Here is a 20,079-nt window from a genome sequence, read left to right as displayed (position 1 = left end):
GAAGGAATAAAAACTTTAGGGATTTATGAGCAGGTGTGGCACCAAACTTCATACATTTGTTTTCAATTGCATTTTAAAGTAATAACCTTTAAAATTAAAAGATGATGTACTGCCTGATCAGAAAACTCATTACAATCTAGATCAAGGGATTATACTTTGATTTGTCAACCTGAAAAAAGATAAATTTTTTCTAATCTACTCTATCATTGAAGCGTATTTATGCCATCTACAATCTTACTACTTCCCTGTAATTTAGGAATACTTTAATCATGGAGATTTACCTTAAACACTATTTTTTTCAGATCTGTAAAATCAAAGAAAGCCAGTCAGCCTGTTGTGCAAAAGCAGTAAATTTGAGCCATTAAAATTACAATATAATCAAAAGAGCACTACACTATTAAGAAAGATTCATGCTTTAGATATTCTATCAGAACAAAGGAAAAACATGAGACCAATTTTTTTTTTTTTTTTAAAGGATTTTGATGAGAATACGTAGTTTGGAAGGAAGTAGTTTTCAGCCTCAAGGCAGTGCAAGATTAATTGCAAATTTGATTTTAAATTAAAAATTAAATGCATTATTTCCACAACTGCAAGCTCCTGACATTGATGACTAGTTTACCTACAGACCTCTCTTCTTTCTTTGGCACCAGTGAAAGCTGACAAATGCCAAAAACTTTAACAAAGTGGAAACATTATTTTAGGTATTCAAAAGACTGCAAAACACCTTTGAAAGTCTGTCTCCTGTCACAGGCAGATTTGAAAAAAATCATAGTTTTCACAAAGCCACAAGTTCTTAAAATCTACATTAATTTGACTAAATGTAACAGGACAGGTTTAGAGCACACTTGCTGTGTTCAGTCATGTTACTATTCATATTTGTTTCTGAAACCAAGTAATTCGTGGCTGTAAATAGGACATTTTCTGAACAGGCTGAAGAGCAATACATTTTCCACAGAGCTTCCAGAAACAAAAAAAAAAAACACCCCTCTGGTCAACGGTTCAATTCAATGTGTTTTTTTTTCAAATATCTTACTTATTTTCCATTTGCATAAATTCTGCCTTTGGAATGCCATAGTAGCTGATTATTCATTATTTAAATTTACTTTGGAAATTAAACTCATGGGGAATTATCTAATGCATGTCAGACTAAAAATGAGCTGTGAATCTCCAAAGTTAATTTTAGCCTCATGCATGTTAAGAAAGGTTCAAATTCTTAACTGCCTTTTAACATTAAGAACTACTTATTCAGCAAAGACTGTATATTACTTTAAATGTAATCCTCTTTAAGCTAATATAAAAAATTGAATCTAAAAATCTTTAAAGTTTTATAAAAGCAGCTTCTCAGTTCTTCTCCAGTATATTTAACCTTGGTAACTTGACAAGCAAGTCTACGTAAACAGTTATTTTTCCATATTTCAGCTGCTTCCAGCATTATGTAAACTTCAACATGAACAGGAGGAAAAACAAGGCAAGATTCTATGTAGTCTGATGAACAGCTGTGCAAGTTGTTGTCTGTTTTTTGTTGTTTTTTTTTTTTTAATATATATATACATACACACAGAGAGTTTTCAAGAAGTAGATTATGACAGATATGCCACTGAGCAGCCAAAAGTCATCATGTCAGCATTGGTAACCGTTCGGTGAAATCATATTGCCTGTGTTAGGCATGTCAGACTAAAATGTGATAATTTTTAGCCCACGATTCTAGAATCTTTTCAAGTGCAGGAGACAGTTTCATTAAAAGATTTGCATCCGCTTCTTACTGTTTTTAAAGCAACTTAGATATTATCTGGAACTACACAATTTGCCAGTAAAAGAAAATCTTCAAGGGAAATAGCTTCTAATACATTTTACGTAGCTTGCCTTTAATGATAAAGGCAGGCAAGAAGCACGCAGCAATGGACCTCCCAACTCTCTACCAACAACAGTACTTCAATTCTCTCGCAGACTTGAGAGGTAAGGGGTTGTGCCTTGAAGTATATTGTCATAGAGATATGTTAGGGTTCAACAGATGATTTTTGGAATTCAGTGAAGGAGCGTAAGAGGGAAACTTATTTTCAACACCAATTCAACTTAGAAAAAGAATTTTCGCTGTGTCTATTTTAAAAGAATTTGTATCATAATTATCTGCAAAACACTTGCCAATCTTGGTTTAGATCAAAGTGGAATTAAATCCAGGTTTTTTTGTCTTATTATAGCTGCGCTCACCCTTCACAGAGAGAACAAAGTTCTCTCAAAACACACTAGGAGCAGCATGAATGGAATGCTGATTGTTCTTTATTCTCCCTCAAGTACCTCTTTGAAACCAAGGAAAGGAAAAGTGGGTAAATAGGAAGTTTGTAGTGTAAATGACCCATTCTGCCCGTGGCATTCACTTGGTTGATTGTAGAAAAGAAGAATTTTATGCTGATTTCTCTATCCGAAAGCTAAATATTAGTTTGACTCAATGAGTTCAAACTTGTAACTGGAACACGTATCACCCAGGAAATCTTTACAGTCCACATGGGCTTCATTGACACTGGTGATCTTCAGTACTATGCTATAGAATTAATTACCTCTTTGATACCATGAAACTCTCAAGGAATTATTTTCCAAATAAAATTTTTGAAAGTACTCCCATGCAACAAGACCCAGACTAGAAACAGTGATTTTTGTTAGACAACTCAGCATAAAGAACACTACTGCCATATTGACCAAAGGTTTCTTTGAGAGGCTTTTTACTGACAGCTGAGCGGCTCTGGTACATGGGTTTAAACCTCTATTTGAGGACACATTCTCTCAAAGGTTGGGTGCAGATAAGAGAGGGACAGAGAAAAATCAAACAAAACACATATTGTTAAAGTCATTTGTTGGGTGCTTTAAATTCAAGCTTGGTATATAGCAGGATGTGTTCCTCATTTCAGAAAAACTGCTAGCACTGTTAAAATAAGTTTATAGCACTTTTTTATTGAGAATATGCAACATACTACTTCCACTTTAGTGAGCATGAGATTTGACACGAATATTCCTTCCAGAAATACTTCAATTTACACAATCACTATTCAACCAAGGGAAAAGAGTAACAAAAAACGTCAAGCTATCATATGCTGTTTATATTCTTTAAAGAATTTGGCTCATAGAGGCACTCCTCTATGTACATCAGAAAATGCATGAACAGTTTTGATAGATCACCACCAGGCATTTTACAAGTTTTAAAAACCAATAACAGATGTGACATGGCAGGAGAAGGATGTTCATCCAGTGATCACATTCTGAACAAGTTCAAGTGATAACTTGCTGCCCTGACATAGACAGAATAAATCATACATATCACCGCTAATCTAAACTTTTAGTCTCAGAAAGCATCCTGTTCAGCTGACTGTTTCTTTTTATAAACATTCTTCTCCTCTTAGTTCACCATTTTAATTTTTCAACTATTGTTTTATCCTAGTTGCATATGTAGCATAGCCTCTTTCTTTCCAAAGGAGAAAAGCCTTCATGCAAGAAAAGACCTAATATTTGTCAAAGATTATTCTTCAAATATTATCCCCAAGATACAGAACAGTTTGAGAACTCAAAGTTAATATTAATATTGTCAGAAGTGTTTCTAATTATACCCAATAAAGCATTGAGAAAAATCCTGATGTCAGCATTCTGACTCAGAATAGTCTTAAAGAAATTAAAGAAAAATGTTCGCCTTCAATTCAACAGCAAGGTGAAGACTCCTCAGTTCAGCAAACAGCCAAAGAACTTTGTTCAAGAAACTCATTTTGATTGACTGATCTAAGAACAAGAACCAGTATACTTCACTGAAGGCTAAAGTTACACACACAATCAAATTTAAATATTAGAAACCATCTGAAGCCTAGCTGTCAGAGTGTAGTAAGGTCCTAAAAGACCTTAAACATATCACAGTCAGATTCTTCACTACTCATGAAAATAACCACACTCTGCCTTGAAGTGTTTGCAAGAGCAAGACCTGCATGTGTAATACTGGAGGCAGCTTTAGGAAAAAGATAAAAAGAAATTTAAGTATTTCCTCTAGAGCAATCTAATCCTTTTTTGCCCTGTGACTGCGAAGGATCACTTCTGTAAGGAACTCTGCACTCCAAACCATGTGATCTATCTAAATATTTACAATATGAACACTATTAAAACTCCCCTCTGAAGCCATTAAACATAGTATGTTCAGCAAGTGAAACAAAACAATTACTATTTAGATTATTATTTAGTTTTAACTGTTTTTATCAGGTAGAAGCTGACCTGACTGCTCTCCTCAAGTGCTCTTTGTTAACTCATGAGAGCCACACAGCTGTGGTTTTGGCTGAATATACTTAAAAATGTCAAATACCTACTTCCTTTCTGTTTTCTAAAAGAAAAAAGGGGGGGAGAGGGGGAGAGAGAGAAGAGGGAACCTAATTAGGCTTTGGGGTTTTTTTGTTTTGTTTTGTTACTATTTGTAACATTAGCACACAAATTAGCAACTATGCACCCAAGAGGCCCTTTGTTCATCTCTCTAGCTTCCTTAGCAATCCTTTTTTTCTTCCTCCCCCCAAAGTATTACCAATGCTCAGAATGCTTCCTCCTCTTTTGTTCAGGCTTATCCTTGCTTTCATGGCTTTCTCTGTGCTCTCTAGTCCTGTAAACTCTATACCGATGAAGATACAACGACAACAATCTTTTAATCAACATACTTGACACCTTCTCCCATGCTAGAATAGAGTGCCCCCAGTAATCAACTGGGAAGTATGCCTTGAGCCTACTTTTGCTCTAACTTAAAATACGTCTATGAACTATATCTAAACTTTGGGAGAAAAAGAGAACACATTATGTAAAAAAAAAACCCCCACCTCTAGGTAGAGAAGAAACCATCAAAACACATACCTCTCATATTTTCTATATTGTTTCAGATTTGTATGTTCTACAGTACCTACCAAACAGAGCCCAGTAAGTATTTAGCAATACAAGGAACTGTCAAGGAAGAAAATTACAGCAAAAATTAATACTTACTGCCATAATTAACTCAAAAGGGTGTTTATACACCCGTACGGGGGATTGATACTTCTGCACCATAGCTGCAGTCAGTAAGATCAACTCAAACCTGAAAAAGAAATTTTTAAAACAATCTGTCAAATGTAGGAAGCCATTTTCAATCTTCTCTTACAATTATTCTGTGCATGATACCATGCTAGCAATTCTACAGGAAATCCTTCACGATTCCTTGACAACTTTTTTTTTTTTTTTTGGAAGATCCAGTGGGGCCCTAAAACACTATGTATATTTTTGTCAGAAATGACTTATCATTTCTTCCAAAGACAACACAAAATTAGCCCATTTTCAGTCCAGTTTTAGTAACAGATCTTCAACACTTTATGACTGTTCATTAGGATGGTGAGACTTCCTGTGCTGCTGCTGAGAATCAAACATTGACATCATACCAGCTAAAGGCAGAAAAGGATTGCCCAGTCCCACAGCATGGTTAAGTGGGCTGCCTTGCTTATAGGTCATTCTGAACTGGGACCAGTTAAAAAAAAAAAAAAGAAAAGGTTAAAAAAATATAGCAAGTTAAAACTCCTTGTTTTCAGAAAGAAAAAAAAAATGGCTCATTACAGCACACTGATATCAGGCATTCCTTCATCATTCCCAAATCAAATTAAGACTTTTGAGAGAGACGCTTAAGAGCTAGCTGGGGAGAAGAACTTAGAGAAACTACAAACATTCCAATATATGGCCAGAAAAAATTCACTAGCAAAACAGACAGGAGTTATTCCAACAGCTTTGTGTCTGCTTTCCTCAAAGTGTTTGACCCAAACTCTCTTGAACGCAATTACACTTATTGAAAAATACTGGCAGTAGCGCTTGCAGATTAAACCACGGGCTGCTAGCCAGACTCATTTTAGCAAGAAATGGCTTTATTACAAGAAGTTAGTTTTACTTTTATTTTTTAACGTGTCCCCACGTTATCTACAGTGCTTCTGGAAAGCTTTATCAACTCCAGCTACAGAGTACGGCAGCTGGGCACGGCAGCTTCTCAGACCGAAGCAGCCAACAATAAATCCAAGAGTCACAAGAAAGTTCACCCGACATCCTATTCAAGAGAGGAATTTACCCATGACTACCCTGCATTTTAAAACAAACCACCTGAATCAGCAAAAAAAGCCGCAAACCCTCTCTAATCCTGGGGCAAAAAGAGTTACACAACAAAGAAACTCAACGTTTCCTTTCACCGCTCGCCAGGACAGCGCTGCCTTCGCCCCGCCGTGCCCCCCCTCCGGCCCGGGGACACTCCGGGGAGGGGACGGCACCCGGCGGACACCTGTGACAGCCCCGCCGCGGGCTGCCCCGCTCCGGGAGACACCGGCGCTGCCCCCGAGGGGATCCCGACGGGGCCGCCCGACCGGGGGACGGGACAGGACGGGGCGGGGGGAACACGAGAGCCCCGCGGCCGCGGCGCCGCCGTGACCCGCCCGAGGGCCGTTACCCGCCCCCCACCAACAGACGGGGAGCGCCGTCCGCCCCTCAGGGCTCACCGCGGGGCCCCGGCCCGCCGCCGCTAACGCTGAGGAGAGCGGGCAGGGGGCGGACGGCGGGAAACTTGCTGCGGGGGACAGCAAGGGCGGCGGTGGGGCTGAGGGGAGGGGGCGCCCGGGGGAAGGAGAGGGGACGGGGACGGGAACGCGGGGGGCAGGCACCCGCGCGGCGACCCTTACCGCCTCCCGTCACGACGGCCGGCCGGGCTCTGGCCTCATGCCGGCGCGGGGCAGCGCCGCCGCCGGTTCCGGCGGGGGAGGGGTGCCGGGCGGCCGCTGCCGCCGCCGCCTGTTGTTACTAGTGACAGGGCGGGGGCGGGGCTTGGCCCGCGGCCAGGGGCTGCGCATGCGCGGCCGCCCAGCGGGAAGGCGGGGGAAGGCTGCGGGAGTTTTACTCCCCGCGCTGCCCCCCCCCCTTGGCGCTTGCGCACTGTGGCCGGTGGGCTCCGTGGGGCGGGAGGGGAGGGGGGCGCATGCGCAGTGTGGGGCGTGGGGTGCCCACGGCAGCGTGGGGGTAGAGTCCCCTTCAGGCGCACGGGGCACCCCCCCCCCCAAGGGCGGGGGAGCGGGACGTGGCACCCCTCTGCGGGCACCTCCCCTTCCCTCAGCCTCCCTGGGCATCACTTCGGTGCTAAGCCCATCATCGCTCCCTCGGGGCGGGGGTTTGGCACACACGCCGCTCTTGGAGACAAGGCCGTGGCCCAGCCTGGGCCTGTAGCTCCTCAGAGGCTCTGCGTGGGTGCCAAGCGGGATCAGAAGCAGGGCGTGAGGTTAGGTAGCGATGCCGAGTCTGAGGCACCCAGGCTGGACTCCAAGCCCGACGGAGGGGTGTGAGGGCCTAGAGTAACGGCCACAGCATGGGGCAGCTGTGGCGGTGTCACTGGATGCTTCAGGGTGATGGTGCCAGGGTGGGGGGAGCAAGAACAGGAGAGAAACTGCCCCAAAGACCTGGCTGGGACGTAGTTTATCTCTGCTGAAAGGGCGAAGAACTGCAGCGTAGGGCCACATAGGGTATCTCCTGAGACCAAGTACTGTATCATTTCATTAGTAGTAAGCAGTCGCCCCATTTAGGCTCATCCCCTGAGGAGGTGCTGAACCTGTCCCAGGGACTTCGAGGCGTGCAGGCTGGGGCACTGGCACCCACAGGGAGCTCTGTGGGTACCCAGCTCTGCCCCATCCAGCAGGAACTTTGCACCCGCTGTGGGAGCACAGGGCCCAGCCCAGGGACCTGCCTCGGTCACTGCTTGAGCATCTTTGTGCTTCTTGTCTGTCTCTGTCTTCGGCCAGCTGTCACCCAGCCTGGGGCGCTTTGCAGTTTGGGATGTGTGAGAGTTCTGTCTTAGACCATGTCTAGCACGGTTTATCTATGATGTACTAAAAGCAAGAAATACAGTTAAGTTTTGTACAGTACCAGTGTATCACAAACTGTGTTAAAATAAGGGCTTGAAAATTAGGGGCCTCTGTTCCCTTCAGTGACTCTATTAAGGCAATTTGTTTACCCAGAACATGTTTTATTACTGGCTTACTCCCTCAGAAAATACATCTTTCTACTAAAATTTAGAGTCATTATCCTGTCCTTCTGGTGCAATTCTTCTTCTAGGAAGGCTGAATTTGTGGTTACTATTATCGAGTGATTCAGCTACAGTTTATTCTTATACAAACCATGTGTCTTTTAAAGTTTGTCAGGAATAGTCTGATCTAAAACTTGTCGTTACAAGAAGTTGTTTAATCTGTTGAGAAATTGTCTCTCTGAATCTGGTTTCTGTTGTGGCACTTGGCCAGTTGCCTTCATGTAGATGAAGTTAACTAGTTAATCTAGTAACTGTGTAATTAGATTTAGTTATCTGATTGATATTCCCTGCCATTATGCCTGTAACATCCTTTTCCTGCGCTGAAAGCGTGAGATACAATCCTACCAGGGCGAGGAATTTACACCCACTCAGATTCCTCTTGTTAGTAACATTTCTCTCTTTAGATGCTGGGAAATGTTTTAATTCTTACTGACTGCCACTATTCTACTTAACCGAATGGCCATATAACCAGAAAAGCTTTATCTGGACTTTCAAAGGTATTTCGAGTTTATTGATAGAGTGAAAGCATTAAAGTGAAAGCCCATAATTTAATGTCTAAATCCATCGTGGTAGGTGTCTCGCCTGTTTTCTGCAGAAACAATAATCTTAACAAGATAGGCACAGCAGAGGAAAATAATATGGTTTTAAATTTTTCTGTTATTTTTTATATTCCTGTTACATCTTCTCTTAGAGAAGCTCCAGCACTGTATTGTTAGAAGGAATATAAATGAATAAATGGGTGGGTGAAATGTTTAAGGAAAGCTGTGAAGCATGCTGAAGACTGAAGCCCAGAGGACACAGGCTGAAAGTGCAAACCATTCAATATTTTCAGAAAATTAGGAATGCAGCTTGCTAGATATGAAGGGAAGTTGGGCCTTAGGGAGGTTATGCAAGGTTGGTCACTCCCCACCATCTGAGCACTTTTCCTGGATTTCATTCCTCCACGTTACGAACTTTGGTTAGACGAATCAAAGCCCAATAATTTATCTTGTTCCAGGAAATATTGCTATGGAAATTAATGAGAACTACTGCTAGTCAATCCTTTTTTATTATTAATAATAAGTAACTTAAAGTACAATTGCCTGAGAGCAGTGCAGGGCTGATGTATACACAAAAAGATTCAAGATGCCTCCGGGTCTTGCTGTAATCCAGTGCAAGCCCCTGGAATTTCAGCAGGCAGGAACTTGCTCTGGTTTCTTTTGTTTGCATCTTGGAGAGCGAATAAAAGTGAAGTGGTCCTGGCTTCTTACTGTCCAGCAGGTCTCATCTTTGCAGCTTTTGTACTAAAGAGAGGAGATTGTTAGGAGTTCTCAACAAGAGAGAACATGCGTTCATTCAAGGTCTTGCTGCTAAGTTGTATGTTTATTAAAAGTACGTGAAAGAGGGATGAGATTTTGAGTTCAGATATACTGAAGTTCTTCAAGAGCTGTACCCTAATAAATCAGTCCCATCTGAGTCAGTGGAATTTTTTATGTACCACTGGCTACATTGAAATAAATGCTTTCATCCTAAACCTTTAAAACCATGAAAAACGTCCCAAATGATAACATTTCCAGCTAAAATAAGCATGATGACTGACAAACAGCTAATGGGACAGAGTTGTGCCCTGGGGACATGCGATTCTGGTTTACACAGAGTTCTTATTAAATGCCTTATAGGTACTTAACTCGGTGTCACAATTTTTTCTTTCCCTTGTCAGTCTAGGGAGCCAGTACCTGGTGGTGCTGGGTATGAGCTGGTATGAATTCCTTCACTCCTTTACTCTTAAAACTAAAGTAACTGTGACACCCAAGTTCAGTCCTCCAGACACATACCTGAATGTGCTCATCGGTAACAGCTATACGTATTTTTGTAAGCTCCCTGTATAGCCCATACTGGGGAAACAGTACACAGGAGCAGAAATTTTGCCACGTATCTCGGGAGATCTTAAAGCCCTTTGTAATGGCAGGGAAGATACTAATAATAATGCCAATATGCAGATATAAATATTGAGGCTCACAAAATGCTATAGGAAAAGTCATGCAGTAAATCAGTAAATCAGTATGAGAAAGCAGACCAGAGCTCTTCACTTCCGGGGTGATCTCCTTATTCCCAAGCACTGCTGCCTTTTAGCTCTGTGGTAGTTTTCCACCATTGACAAGATTGGGAACAGGGTAAAGTATCTTCACGCTGGCCTGTGTTCAGAGAGGTGATGTTAATGTACGAAACCTAGAAGGCATTAAACTCTTGTGCTGAGATTTTTATTCAGGATTAAACTGGCCTTAGCTTACTATAGTTTAGCGCAGTATAAGCGAAGGTGTATTAACTTCGTACCATTATTCGATTTATCTGAACTTTCCCATACGTCATGGTGTAGAAAAGCCTTAAATGACCTTGTAGACTGGAGCCCTTTATGTTTTGATGCCACGAACAGTCAGAAACATGTTTTTTCCTTTCTTCTCAAGTGACTGATAGGAAAATTGAATTGTAGGCTGGGAGCTGGCCAGTGACACCAGCTGCCAGCCCTTGGACTCCAGCAGCTGACATCAGAGCGCAGGCACCATTGCCATAGCAAAGGTTACGTGGCCAAACATTAGCAAATAGGACTAAGTCCTGATTCATAAAATACATGAATCGGGATGAGCATGTGGAAAGCATCCCAGCCCTTATTCACATCTTCTCATTGCAAAGGCCATAACCGTATGAGGCTTCCTGCATCGAATTCAGCGTCACTGCTCATAAGCAGTGCAGTGCTAAGGCAAAAGTGAGCAGGTGGTGCAGGGGGGGGCTGCTAGTACAGAAATAATTAAAGTGTGAGGAGCTAGTGGAGTGTATATTCTGGATGAAGTATCAAATCCAACACTCATTCCAATACCTATGTTGGATATTTGTAACACCCAAAAGGTTGATAGCACAGTCTTCTTGGGGGTGCTTGAGGAGGGGGAGACACCCTTTGGGGCTCCCACAGGATTGTTTTATCCCTCAGACATCAGGAGGTGGCACGGGGGGCCAAAATGCCAAAGGGAACTCTGCCCCATGACCTTTTTTCTAGTATAAAGGGAAAAACACTGGGATGATAACTTACTTGCTGGAGTATTTTATTGTTGCTGAAGATGTCACACTCATAATACAGGGAGCTGGAGCTGTAAGCAAGGAAGGGTTTACTGGGCTGTTGGGAATGCCCAGCTTTTCTAATTGCCTTTGGAAACACCCCTTGTGCCCCTGTGCCACTGCCTGGGAGCTGCCTGGCACCTGCCTCACAGTGAACAGCCTGTTACCAGTTGTCTCTTTAAGTGAGTTAAAGGACTGCCTGGGTCTGATCAGTTCATTAATAACACTTTTCAATCCTTAGAAAAATATCAGTCTCAGCCAATAGCAAATGCAAGGATGAGTAAATTTCCTATAAAAATAAAAACAAAGGCTGTTTACTATCCCTCTTTTTAATGAGTCTGACAGTACAAATAATACTCTCATCTACTTCAATAAGTGTTGAATCAAGCTGTTGGGTCTCACCAGATATAGACTTTGTTCCTATTTGCCTGTAAAATGTTGATAATTTTTTTTTTAAATACCAGAGTAATAAGAAACAATTACTTATTATTAAAAGTATTCCACAAATCCAGCTCCTCTTAAAGTACGCACTGACTCTACCAGTACTGGGTCTGCACCCTGTGGGCAAACACTGCACCCTTTCACTGGAGCTCTGTCAGGACAAGCCTTCTTTGTGGCTGCTGCTCTGCCAGCATAACAGTGTGTGTATCTGTATAGTTTATTCCCGTGCCTGAAGGAAAATGAGGCATATCATTATGAGGCACTTGCACACCAAAATAACTACCAGTATAGCTATTTCAGGGTTTATTTTTTAAATCACACTATCTGTGGATCAGGCCTGTGCTGGCAGCCTTCATCCAGAGATCTCTTAGAAAACACTTAAGAAACATAAGCTTCATGACGCTATTTGCAGGCCCTAGAAATGCTGCTTATCTTCTCTGATCAGCAGAATTCTTTGCATGAATTCCGGTCCTGTATCCAAGGCAATCTCATTATTTGCTATACATGCTCAATCTGCTTGCTAATTTCTTTTTCCTTGTCACAGGGGAGGAACCTTCCTGTGCTCCACAGGCGTGCCTGTGTTTGGGAGATTAAAGAAAGCAAGGCAGACGCATAAAAAATGTCACCCACTTGCAGTGGCAGCAGCCTGAATAGGGAGTGCAATTTAGAGACAGATGTTCCCTCCAATTGAATTGTCTGTGTCACTGATTCCAGCGAGTTCAATGTTCCTGAAAAGTGTGAGGCAGAGGGCATTGCTGAGCAGAAGGTTGGCTGCATCCAGGGACCTGGCACACTGCAAGTCGCAGGTCTGCTGATTTTGACATGGCTGCAGCATTAATCTGTCTCAGCCTCGAGCACCACTGGCTGACTCTCCGTCCTGGAATTAATTTGGCTAATGTACCGCATGATGGAAAGCCACGTTTGCTATCTCTTTGCTAGGCAAGATTTAACAGAGATTGATAGCATCCTCTATCCCTGGATAAGTGAAGTGGTAGCAGAGCTCCACTGAAGGGATACCCACTGAGAGTTTGGCTCCCTCTCTCTAGGGCTGAGAGATGGTATATTTAACACCTTGTGGGTCTTGTAGCTGTCAGCATGGGGCAGAGGGAGCCTGAGCAGAGAAGGAAGAAGTGGAGTTGCCTTTTGAGTCAAGCACTGGCTCTGCAACCCCTGTGCAAGTGGGATGTGTAGAAGTTTTTTTCTGAGGGCAGCTTCCAAATAGCAGTCTCAAAATAACTTGGTTTAATGAAGGGGATGATCTCCAGCACAGGAAGCCTATTTGCAGTCATGGTTTCAAGCTGGTAGCTACAGACTCATGTGTGACCACTGAGTATTTCAAATTAGCTAATGAACAGCTGTTCTGTTTGATTTGCTTTTGGTCATAACCAGCCTGAGTCTGAATTAAATGAGCCCAATGGTGAAAAGAATCAATATGCCCCAGTACAACTCCCTGAACAGAGACTGGAAACAAGCCCAGTGCTTCCTTAGTGCCCCATCCCCAACACCTTAAGTGCACCTGGGTCTTCCTGGGCCTTTGCTGCACCACTTCTATGGGGACCAAGAAAGGAGAGGGGTCTTGAGCACCCAGGAGGTAGCAAGAGGTCAGATGAATATGGCAGTAGTGGGAGTGGAGGCACCACCAGCCAAGCAGAGGCAAGACCCCCAGGCTCCAGAGAAGCAGACGACAAATCTGCCCAGAAGGTTCACCCAAAGGTGACATCCAGCTCGGGAAGTAGAAGAGGATGCACGATAGACAGGATGACACGGGAGGGACAACATTATATATTCACCAGAGCTCCAGCTAAATTAATTTTGTATCTCAGTCGGGAGGAAAGGACTTTTTGAGGGGGGCTGGGCACCCCTTTACAACCACTCTGTGAGATGCACGCTCCGCACTGGGTGAGCAACTGTGTGCCTTCCCTCCCCATCACTGCTGTGGCCACATCCAGCACTGGCATGTTCAGCAACACACAGAGAACTACAGGTGATTGCAAAAAAACCCATTAGTACATGGATGTAAGCCACACCAACGCAGCACTGCTCAAGCTAACCCAGAAGGAGGTTTTAAATGTAGGCAAGCTAACTGCCAAAAATAAACCCCAACCCACCCTGGCTGCTGCGCTGTGCCATGGGAACAATATTGTGCATATGATCAGATTCAGCAGGACACAAGCAGCCTAAGGGTCTTTTTACATTTGGCTTGAAAAGGCTAAAAATAGCACCCCAAACCCCATTCCTTTTTTGTATTGCCATCTCCTCTGCCTGTTCCTATTCACTGGCACTTTTACATGCAAAGCAGGATTTGGGATCCAAGGCCCGGTAATTAGACTCCAGCCCAGCAGCTGCAAGTGGAACAGCTGGAGGTGTTATTTTTGCGGGTTATTAATTGACTCTATGAAAAAAAACTGAGCTCAGCAAACAGAATGCCAGTGAGCCGCAGTCCACAGCAACATGACAAGGTCTTAGTGACAGAAAAAGATAAAATAAAAGAGAGAGCCCAGTATCCTAAAGCCGATTAGTTATAGCAATTTCTCCAAAGCTAAATATAGAAAAAAAATCCTCCCCCATCTTCAGCTCCGTTGGCGGAGATGAGAAAGCACAAGGAAGGAGATAGAGAGAATTTTCATTTTTCACTTAACCCTGTCATGGGCTGCAGAGAGAAACTGCTGCTTTGGTGATGCTCCCAACACTTAAAACCAGATTCCCTGGGCAGCTACACCCTGACCACCCCTTTCCTCAGCACCAACAAGTGTAGCTGCATTTGCTCCAGCCACGAAGCCCAGCCTCTGGGCTGCTGAGCAGCATCACCGTGCCGGGCAGGGGAGCGAAGCAGGGAAGCTCCCGGTGCCAGCCCAGCACCCGGTCATGGCTGGGCCAGAGCGGTCCCCAGCACCTCTCAGCTGGGCACAGACAGGTGAGCTTGCAGAGCCTCCCCTTCCCAAGCACTGCCTCCCTTCGAAGGGGCTGAACCACCCACACTGCCCGAAACCAAAGCAGGAGAGAGCAAGGAGACCTCCTGCCTCCACTTTTCTTTCCTCCCTGCCTTTCCTGCAGCTGGGGACAGACAAGGCTTGGGGACGGATGAAGCCACCTGGGGCCAGGCAAGAAACCCTGCATCAGTGGCCAGAGTAAGAAAAAGCTTAGGGTACTGGTGGCAGAAGAGAACAGGACCTGGGCCATTGCCTCAGCGAAACCGACTGCACATCTCCTTAGACCTCAGGCAAATAAATAACAGGCAAATCCAGCAGAGATGCTGAGAAGCCGGGAAACCAACAGAGCATTTCAGATTTATGGGAAATTAATTTAGCCCTTGTCTGGATGCTGACAGCCAGCAAGGCTCTGTCCCCAAGACAGCCCAGGCTGTGGCCTCTTTGTTCAGGCCCTCGGCTTAACTTCCGAAAATAAATCATCATCGTACATTGGAGGGGAAGCAGCACCTCCCCCAGCAGAGAGGACAGCTAGGTTCAGTGTACCTAGGCATCATCTGTGCTGGCAGCCAAAGGGGAGGGAGAGGCAGCGGAAAGGCTGCTGCTGCTTTGGACCAGCCTTGCCAATATCTTGCCAAAAGTCGGCCCAAGAAACCTCCCTCCGCAGCAGTCCTTGGCAGGAGACAGGACAGCCCTGTGTTCCACGGCTCCGTCACAGGGATTTCTTCCCACTTTCATCACCCATACAGCAAGAGGAGCACTGGACACCCCCCAGACATCTCTTCCCAATGGTCAGCCATAAGCAAGACACGCAGACAATGGTTAGAAGAAGGGGATATTTCTCTCCAACCTCCACCCTTGACACTAACCACCCCTCCTGTTGGGTTTGGGGTATTTTTAGTCCCTCCCATGCTCCCAGCTGCACAGGCTTCATCTCTGGAGGTGGCTGAGTGAAACCCGCATTTTGTAATCTCACCCTTTGGAGACCACTTCTCTGAGGTCCAACCAATTCCCTTAGAAATACCTTCAACATGAGCATGCACTCCTGCATCCAAGCCTACCCCTGACCTTGCTGCCAGGACCGTCTGCTTTCTGTGCCAGCCTGGCAGTGCTCGTGTAGGAAAGCTCCTCTTCAAAAGCCAGCTCTGCCACGTGCTGTGAACTGGGAAGAGCTGTCAGAACTCCTGCCGGGTGCCAGCACTTCACTGCTGTAGGACGGGGCTGTCCATTAGTCCTTTCTTTACTGCTGCTTTGCCTCAGCCACAGTCTGCCTGCTCTGCACGCAGTACCCAGGGTGCGCAACCCTCCCCAAGCCATGGCAAGGCCATGGGGCTTCTAAAACGTGGTGGGTTCCATGCTGTTATGTGGCCTATCCCCAGGCTGGAGGTTCCCACAGGAGCATCACCTTCGTGCACAGACAAAGGTAGAAGTGGCAGGGGGACAGGGGCAGCCCCAGAATAGGGTTCCCATGGGGAAGGCAGGGCTGGGTACCCAACTTCAGGGCTACGGGGACACATCATCTTTCCCCTCGCCCATTTATTCAGCCCAACCAGGCAATTGCTCTGTGTCTGACAACACGGGAGCAGCTGTAGTTTTGCACAGGCCCTAAGTCCCTGCGGTGGCTGCATGGACCCCCCCACATACTACCTTTAACCTGGGCAGGTGGGCTGCAAACATGCTGCCATGGGAAGGGAATTCAGCATCACCTGTGTGATCCTACTCAAGCTTGGGGAAATGCATGTTGCTCGTGCATCCACAGGTCTGGCAGTACCACAACTCCCCAGGCTTTTTTCCCTAGTAAGACTCAATATATGCCATCTGTGCTACCATCACACCTCTCCACAAGATCCAAAGTTGTGGTTGCACAGGGACAGACAGCGCTTTGGGGACAGCAGAAGGGAAGGAAGCTTCTTTGCGCGGGATGGGGATTTGAGAGCAAAGCACATCAAGCAAGCTGAAGGAGAGTGACATTTTCCTTCCCAGCTGCTATATCCTTGCCCACACAGCCGGTGGGATGATTCCGTGCAGCTAGCAATGTGACGTGATTAGTAAACAAATGATGCATTTGCACCAGGAAGAAAGAAAAAAAAAAGAGAGGAAGGGGGGAGAAAAGCAAGGAAGCAAGCCACATTTTGGGATAGTAGAATGCAGCAGTGAGCTCTTTAAAAATCTGCTGAGGAAGGCACTTGCACAGCACATGGTTTGGGCAGATCAATGAAGCTGCAAAGTGGCCTGCTCCTGGCAGGCACACAAATCCACTTTCTAATGAAATTTACAGCAAGTGGAATTTAGGTCACTACTTGGAAGCATTCAGTTTATTCCAGGCAGCTTTTTAAATATTTAAGAAATAGCTGTCAAATTAAGCCTGCTCACCTCTGGCTGGAAGGTCCAACTTGGAACCATGGCAGATTACTTAGCTACAGCTTAAAAAATATGTATTTTTAAGCTTTCTTTGATTGCCCCCTCCCTTCATCATCACAGCACAGTGATTGAAATCAAATCCTGCCCTGCAATCCTGGCACGGGTGGGAACTAAGGGCCCAAGTGATGCTCAGGCTATACCCAGCCCGGTCTCATCAGGGCAGTAAGACACCCAGACGTGACCTTCCTGCAGCCTGTGCTCTCCCTCCAGCAGTAAATACAGGACTTTATCTGCTGCTGAAGGAAGACCAATACTACAGCCAGACCTAAAAACAGCTCTCAAGGGAACAGCTAAAAGCAGCCTCTTAGCAGAGGTGAACCTTCACTAAAGGCTAAGCGATGCCAAGTGGAAGGATCTGGCTTGAACTGGTGGTTGCTAGCACTATTCCCAGATGTCACACTTTAAGAGAGCTGCTGGAGCCTCTTAAATGGGTGGTGGAGAGGGAGGAAAGGTGGAAACCGGGCAGTTCTGTGGCTGTTTACCCAGCAGAAGTGGCCACAGCCCCAAATCTCCATGCTCTCAATTCCTGTACAAATCAGAGTGAAAGTACAGACATTTCCTCTTCCGACAATGCAAAGTTTAACGTTTTGCATAACATGCTGACAGCATTAACCGATTCCTGTCCCAGCTCAAGGTCCAGCCTGCCAGGCACAGACCTCAAAGCTTTTCCAGCCTAAACACAAACCAGGAGCAGAGGAGGAGAGAGCAGAAGGCTGCCTCAGAGCATGGCTGGGCTCCCGGCACGTGGCTGCATGGTGCTGGTTCCTGGCTCTTGAGGACCGACACAGTGGAAGAGCAACATGGCCTTGCGGCTACAGGGCCTGAGGGCTTAGTGCGAGGGAAAAAGCCACCTCCACAGCAAGGCACTTGCTGGGACATGCTTTGGAGGTCAAAGCAGTTTTCCACCTGCCCGACCGTGGCCTCCATTCACTGCAGACAGGGCATCTCCCCTGCCCACATGGGACCTGCTCCCCTTTCTTGGGGTCTGGCTTTTCTCCCAGCCCATCCCCAACACTCAGGATTTGGCCTGTCTGCAGCTGAGGTAAAACATGGGTGCATATGCAAACACCTCTGCCTCCTTCCTCATTATTTTTGACTTGCGCACATAAATATCCATTTCATGCTCAGCTGATGAAGGATTTGCTTGGCTGGGTTACGACCCTGGCTGCTGCTCTGCAGCTGGCTTTGTACCAGCCAGTCAATCTCTGACCTACCTTCCATCATCACTCCTGGGCTTGGACGAGCACACCAGCATGTGGCTGCTGGGCACCGCTGCTGCACGCAGCGTGGCACCGTGCACCATGGCCCTGGCAGTCCTTTCCCTCTGCTCTGCCCTGCGAGACAGTATCGGGGCACAGCAAAGGCCGTGCACGGAGAGGGACGAGGAGGGACCAGTGGTGCAGAGAAAATACTGTCCCTGCATAGCTCCACAAGCCTCGCTTTCCTCTCCTCTCAACACTGCATGCCAGCTTCCTCCGGATGGCTCAGCTGTGACCTTGGCTCCGCTCAGCCCTCGGGCTGTGAGCGTGTGCGCATTTGCCCTTGAGTTAATTCAGTGCCCATTCAGCCGGGTCGCAGAGTTGGCAACAAGGCCCTTGAATGGAGAATCTCGCGGGAGGGCTCGGGGCACTGGTGGTCCCGCTGGCCTCCCTGCCCCGGAGCTGGGACCCGTCCCCTGCACGCCTCTGCAGAGCTGCCTCCCCTCGCCCTGCCTCGGGTCTCCTGCCTGCAGCTCCAGGATGGGAGAGCACCAGAAACAGCAGCTGGTTGCTCTGTGTCTGTACAAAAAGGACTCACCGGCCGGGCTACGCACACCTTGCTTTTCCCATGCGTAAAATGGGAGTAAGCCAAGCTCCCACAGACAGCCAAAGGCACTGACTGCTCTCTTGCTTTCTACCTAGGAGGAAAAATGCTCAGCGTTAGATGTCTTACAAGAGGCATCAGATATTTTATTCCATCCCCTGGCCAGGGGAAGGGTGCTTTCATCCATCCTCTACTCCTAGGCACCCACAGGGTTTCATGCTCCGCACCCCTCTCCGCTGCAGGAAGCAGCAGGTCCTTTTTCCCCTCAGTCCCAAGGGGCTGCCCTCTTGCTCGGGGGAACAGGGCACATATTTTAAATCCAGAATGTTGTGCACAGACCAGTTAAAAAACAAACAATGCAGGTGAGAGCACAAAACAGATTCCAGCAAAATCAAGGCAGCCCAGCAGAGCGGGGTGCCTCACTGCGGGTTTTACTTTCACACATCTTTTATGACCTCTTGGCCAGTCCCAGATTTTCTATTCCACAGGAAATTCCAACACCAAAAAACCCAAATCAGGCCAAATTCAGAGGGTTTGGGTTTTTCTCTTTTTTTTTTTTTTTTTTCAGAAACCTTAAAGAAAAAGGAAGACGCTGTAATTCTAGAGCACTGAATTTGGGATCGAGGACTGTAAGAAGAAACACTCACAGCATCATGACGTCCCAACCTTTTTGCACCCAGGTAGTATCTTTCAGCCTGGGGATACACAGGAGACGGCCATACTGGGGCTCTGTGACCGGGATTCATTATTTAGGAGGAGAACCCTCATCCCGTCAATAAAAACAACCCCCCTAAACTCTGCCTGGAAGAGAGAATAATTATTCAGCCTGGAGGACTAATCTGATGTGGAAAATCAGGGGAGGAGGCTGGCTCTGGCTTGTCCTCCATGCCTTGTGCTGGCTGGTGAGGAGGGAACGGTTTGCCCTCTAACTCAAGTTGGGCCTCCTGTTCTGAAGACATTTCCAATGGTGGTGTTTGGAAAGCACAGAAGACCTGCGGTGCCCACTCCAGCCAAGCAAAAGCCATCAGCCTTGCACTCACTTTTGCCGAGAAGCCTGACAGCCCACAGCACCTTCTCTGAGGCGGATTTTCCTGTTTCCGTTTAGCAGATTCTGATTAGTCTGAAAAGAAGACAAACATGGCTGCTTTGGCCCAGCAGGTTAAACAGACTTTATCAAGCCCAAACCTCCTTATCAGGCCGTGATGGTGGGTGGCAGAGCTGTGTGTGGCACTATCCGTTATCACTGGTGTCTGCAAGCACAGCGGAGAGGGCACTGACTGCTTTTACTGCACCTGCAACCACAGCTCTCCAGTGGAG

The 20,079-nt window shown here is 46.0% G+C and overlaps 1 protein-coding gene across 3 annotated transcripts in view; it reads right to left on the bottom strand.

Annotated features, from left to right (window-relative positions):
- The window catches only part of SEC14L1 (SEC14 like lipid binding 1), a 47,841-nt gene extending 41,042 nt beyond the window's left edge, over positions 1 to 6,799 (bottom strand). For 2 of the 3 annotated variants that reach the window (XM_052807702.1, XM_052807704.1), the window contains exons 1-2: positions 6,690 to 6,799; positions 4,990 to 5,080 (exon numbers count right to left, since the gene is read on the bottom strand). In XM_052807702.1, the coding sequence (XP_052663662.1) occupies positions 4,990 to 5,052 (63 nt within the window). In that variant the 5' untranslated portion in view covers positions 5,053 to 5,080; positions 6,690 to 6,799. Of the gene's footprint in view, positions 1 to 4,989; positions 5,081 to 5,417; positions 5,438 to 6,689 lie in introns of those variants that run through there. The other variant, XM_052807703.1, reaches the window with a different exon arrangement.
- Between the last annotated feature and the right edge of the window lie 13,280 nt (positions 6,800 to 20,079).

Source organism: Harpia harpyja, chromosome 14, assembly GCF_026419915.1.
Source record: "Harpia harpyja isolate bHarHar1 chromosome 14, bHarHar1 primary haplotype, whole genome shotgun sequence".
NCBI lineage: Eukaryota > Metazoa > Chordata > Aves > Accipitriformes > Accipitridae > Harpia > Harpia harpyja.
This window is presented reverse-complemented; position numbering and strand designations above follow the sequence as displayed.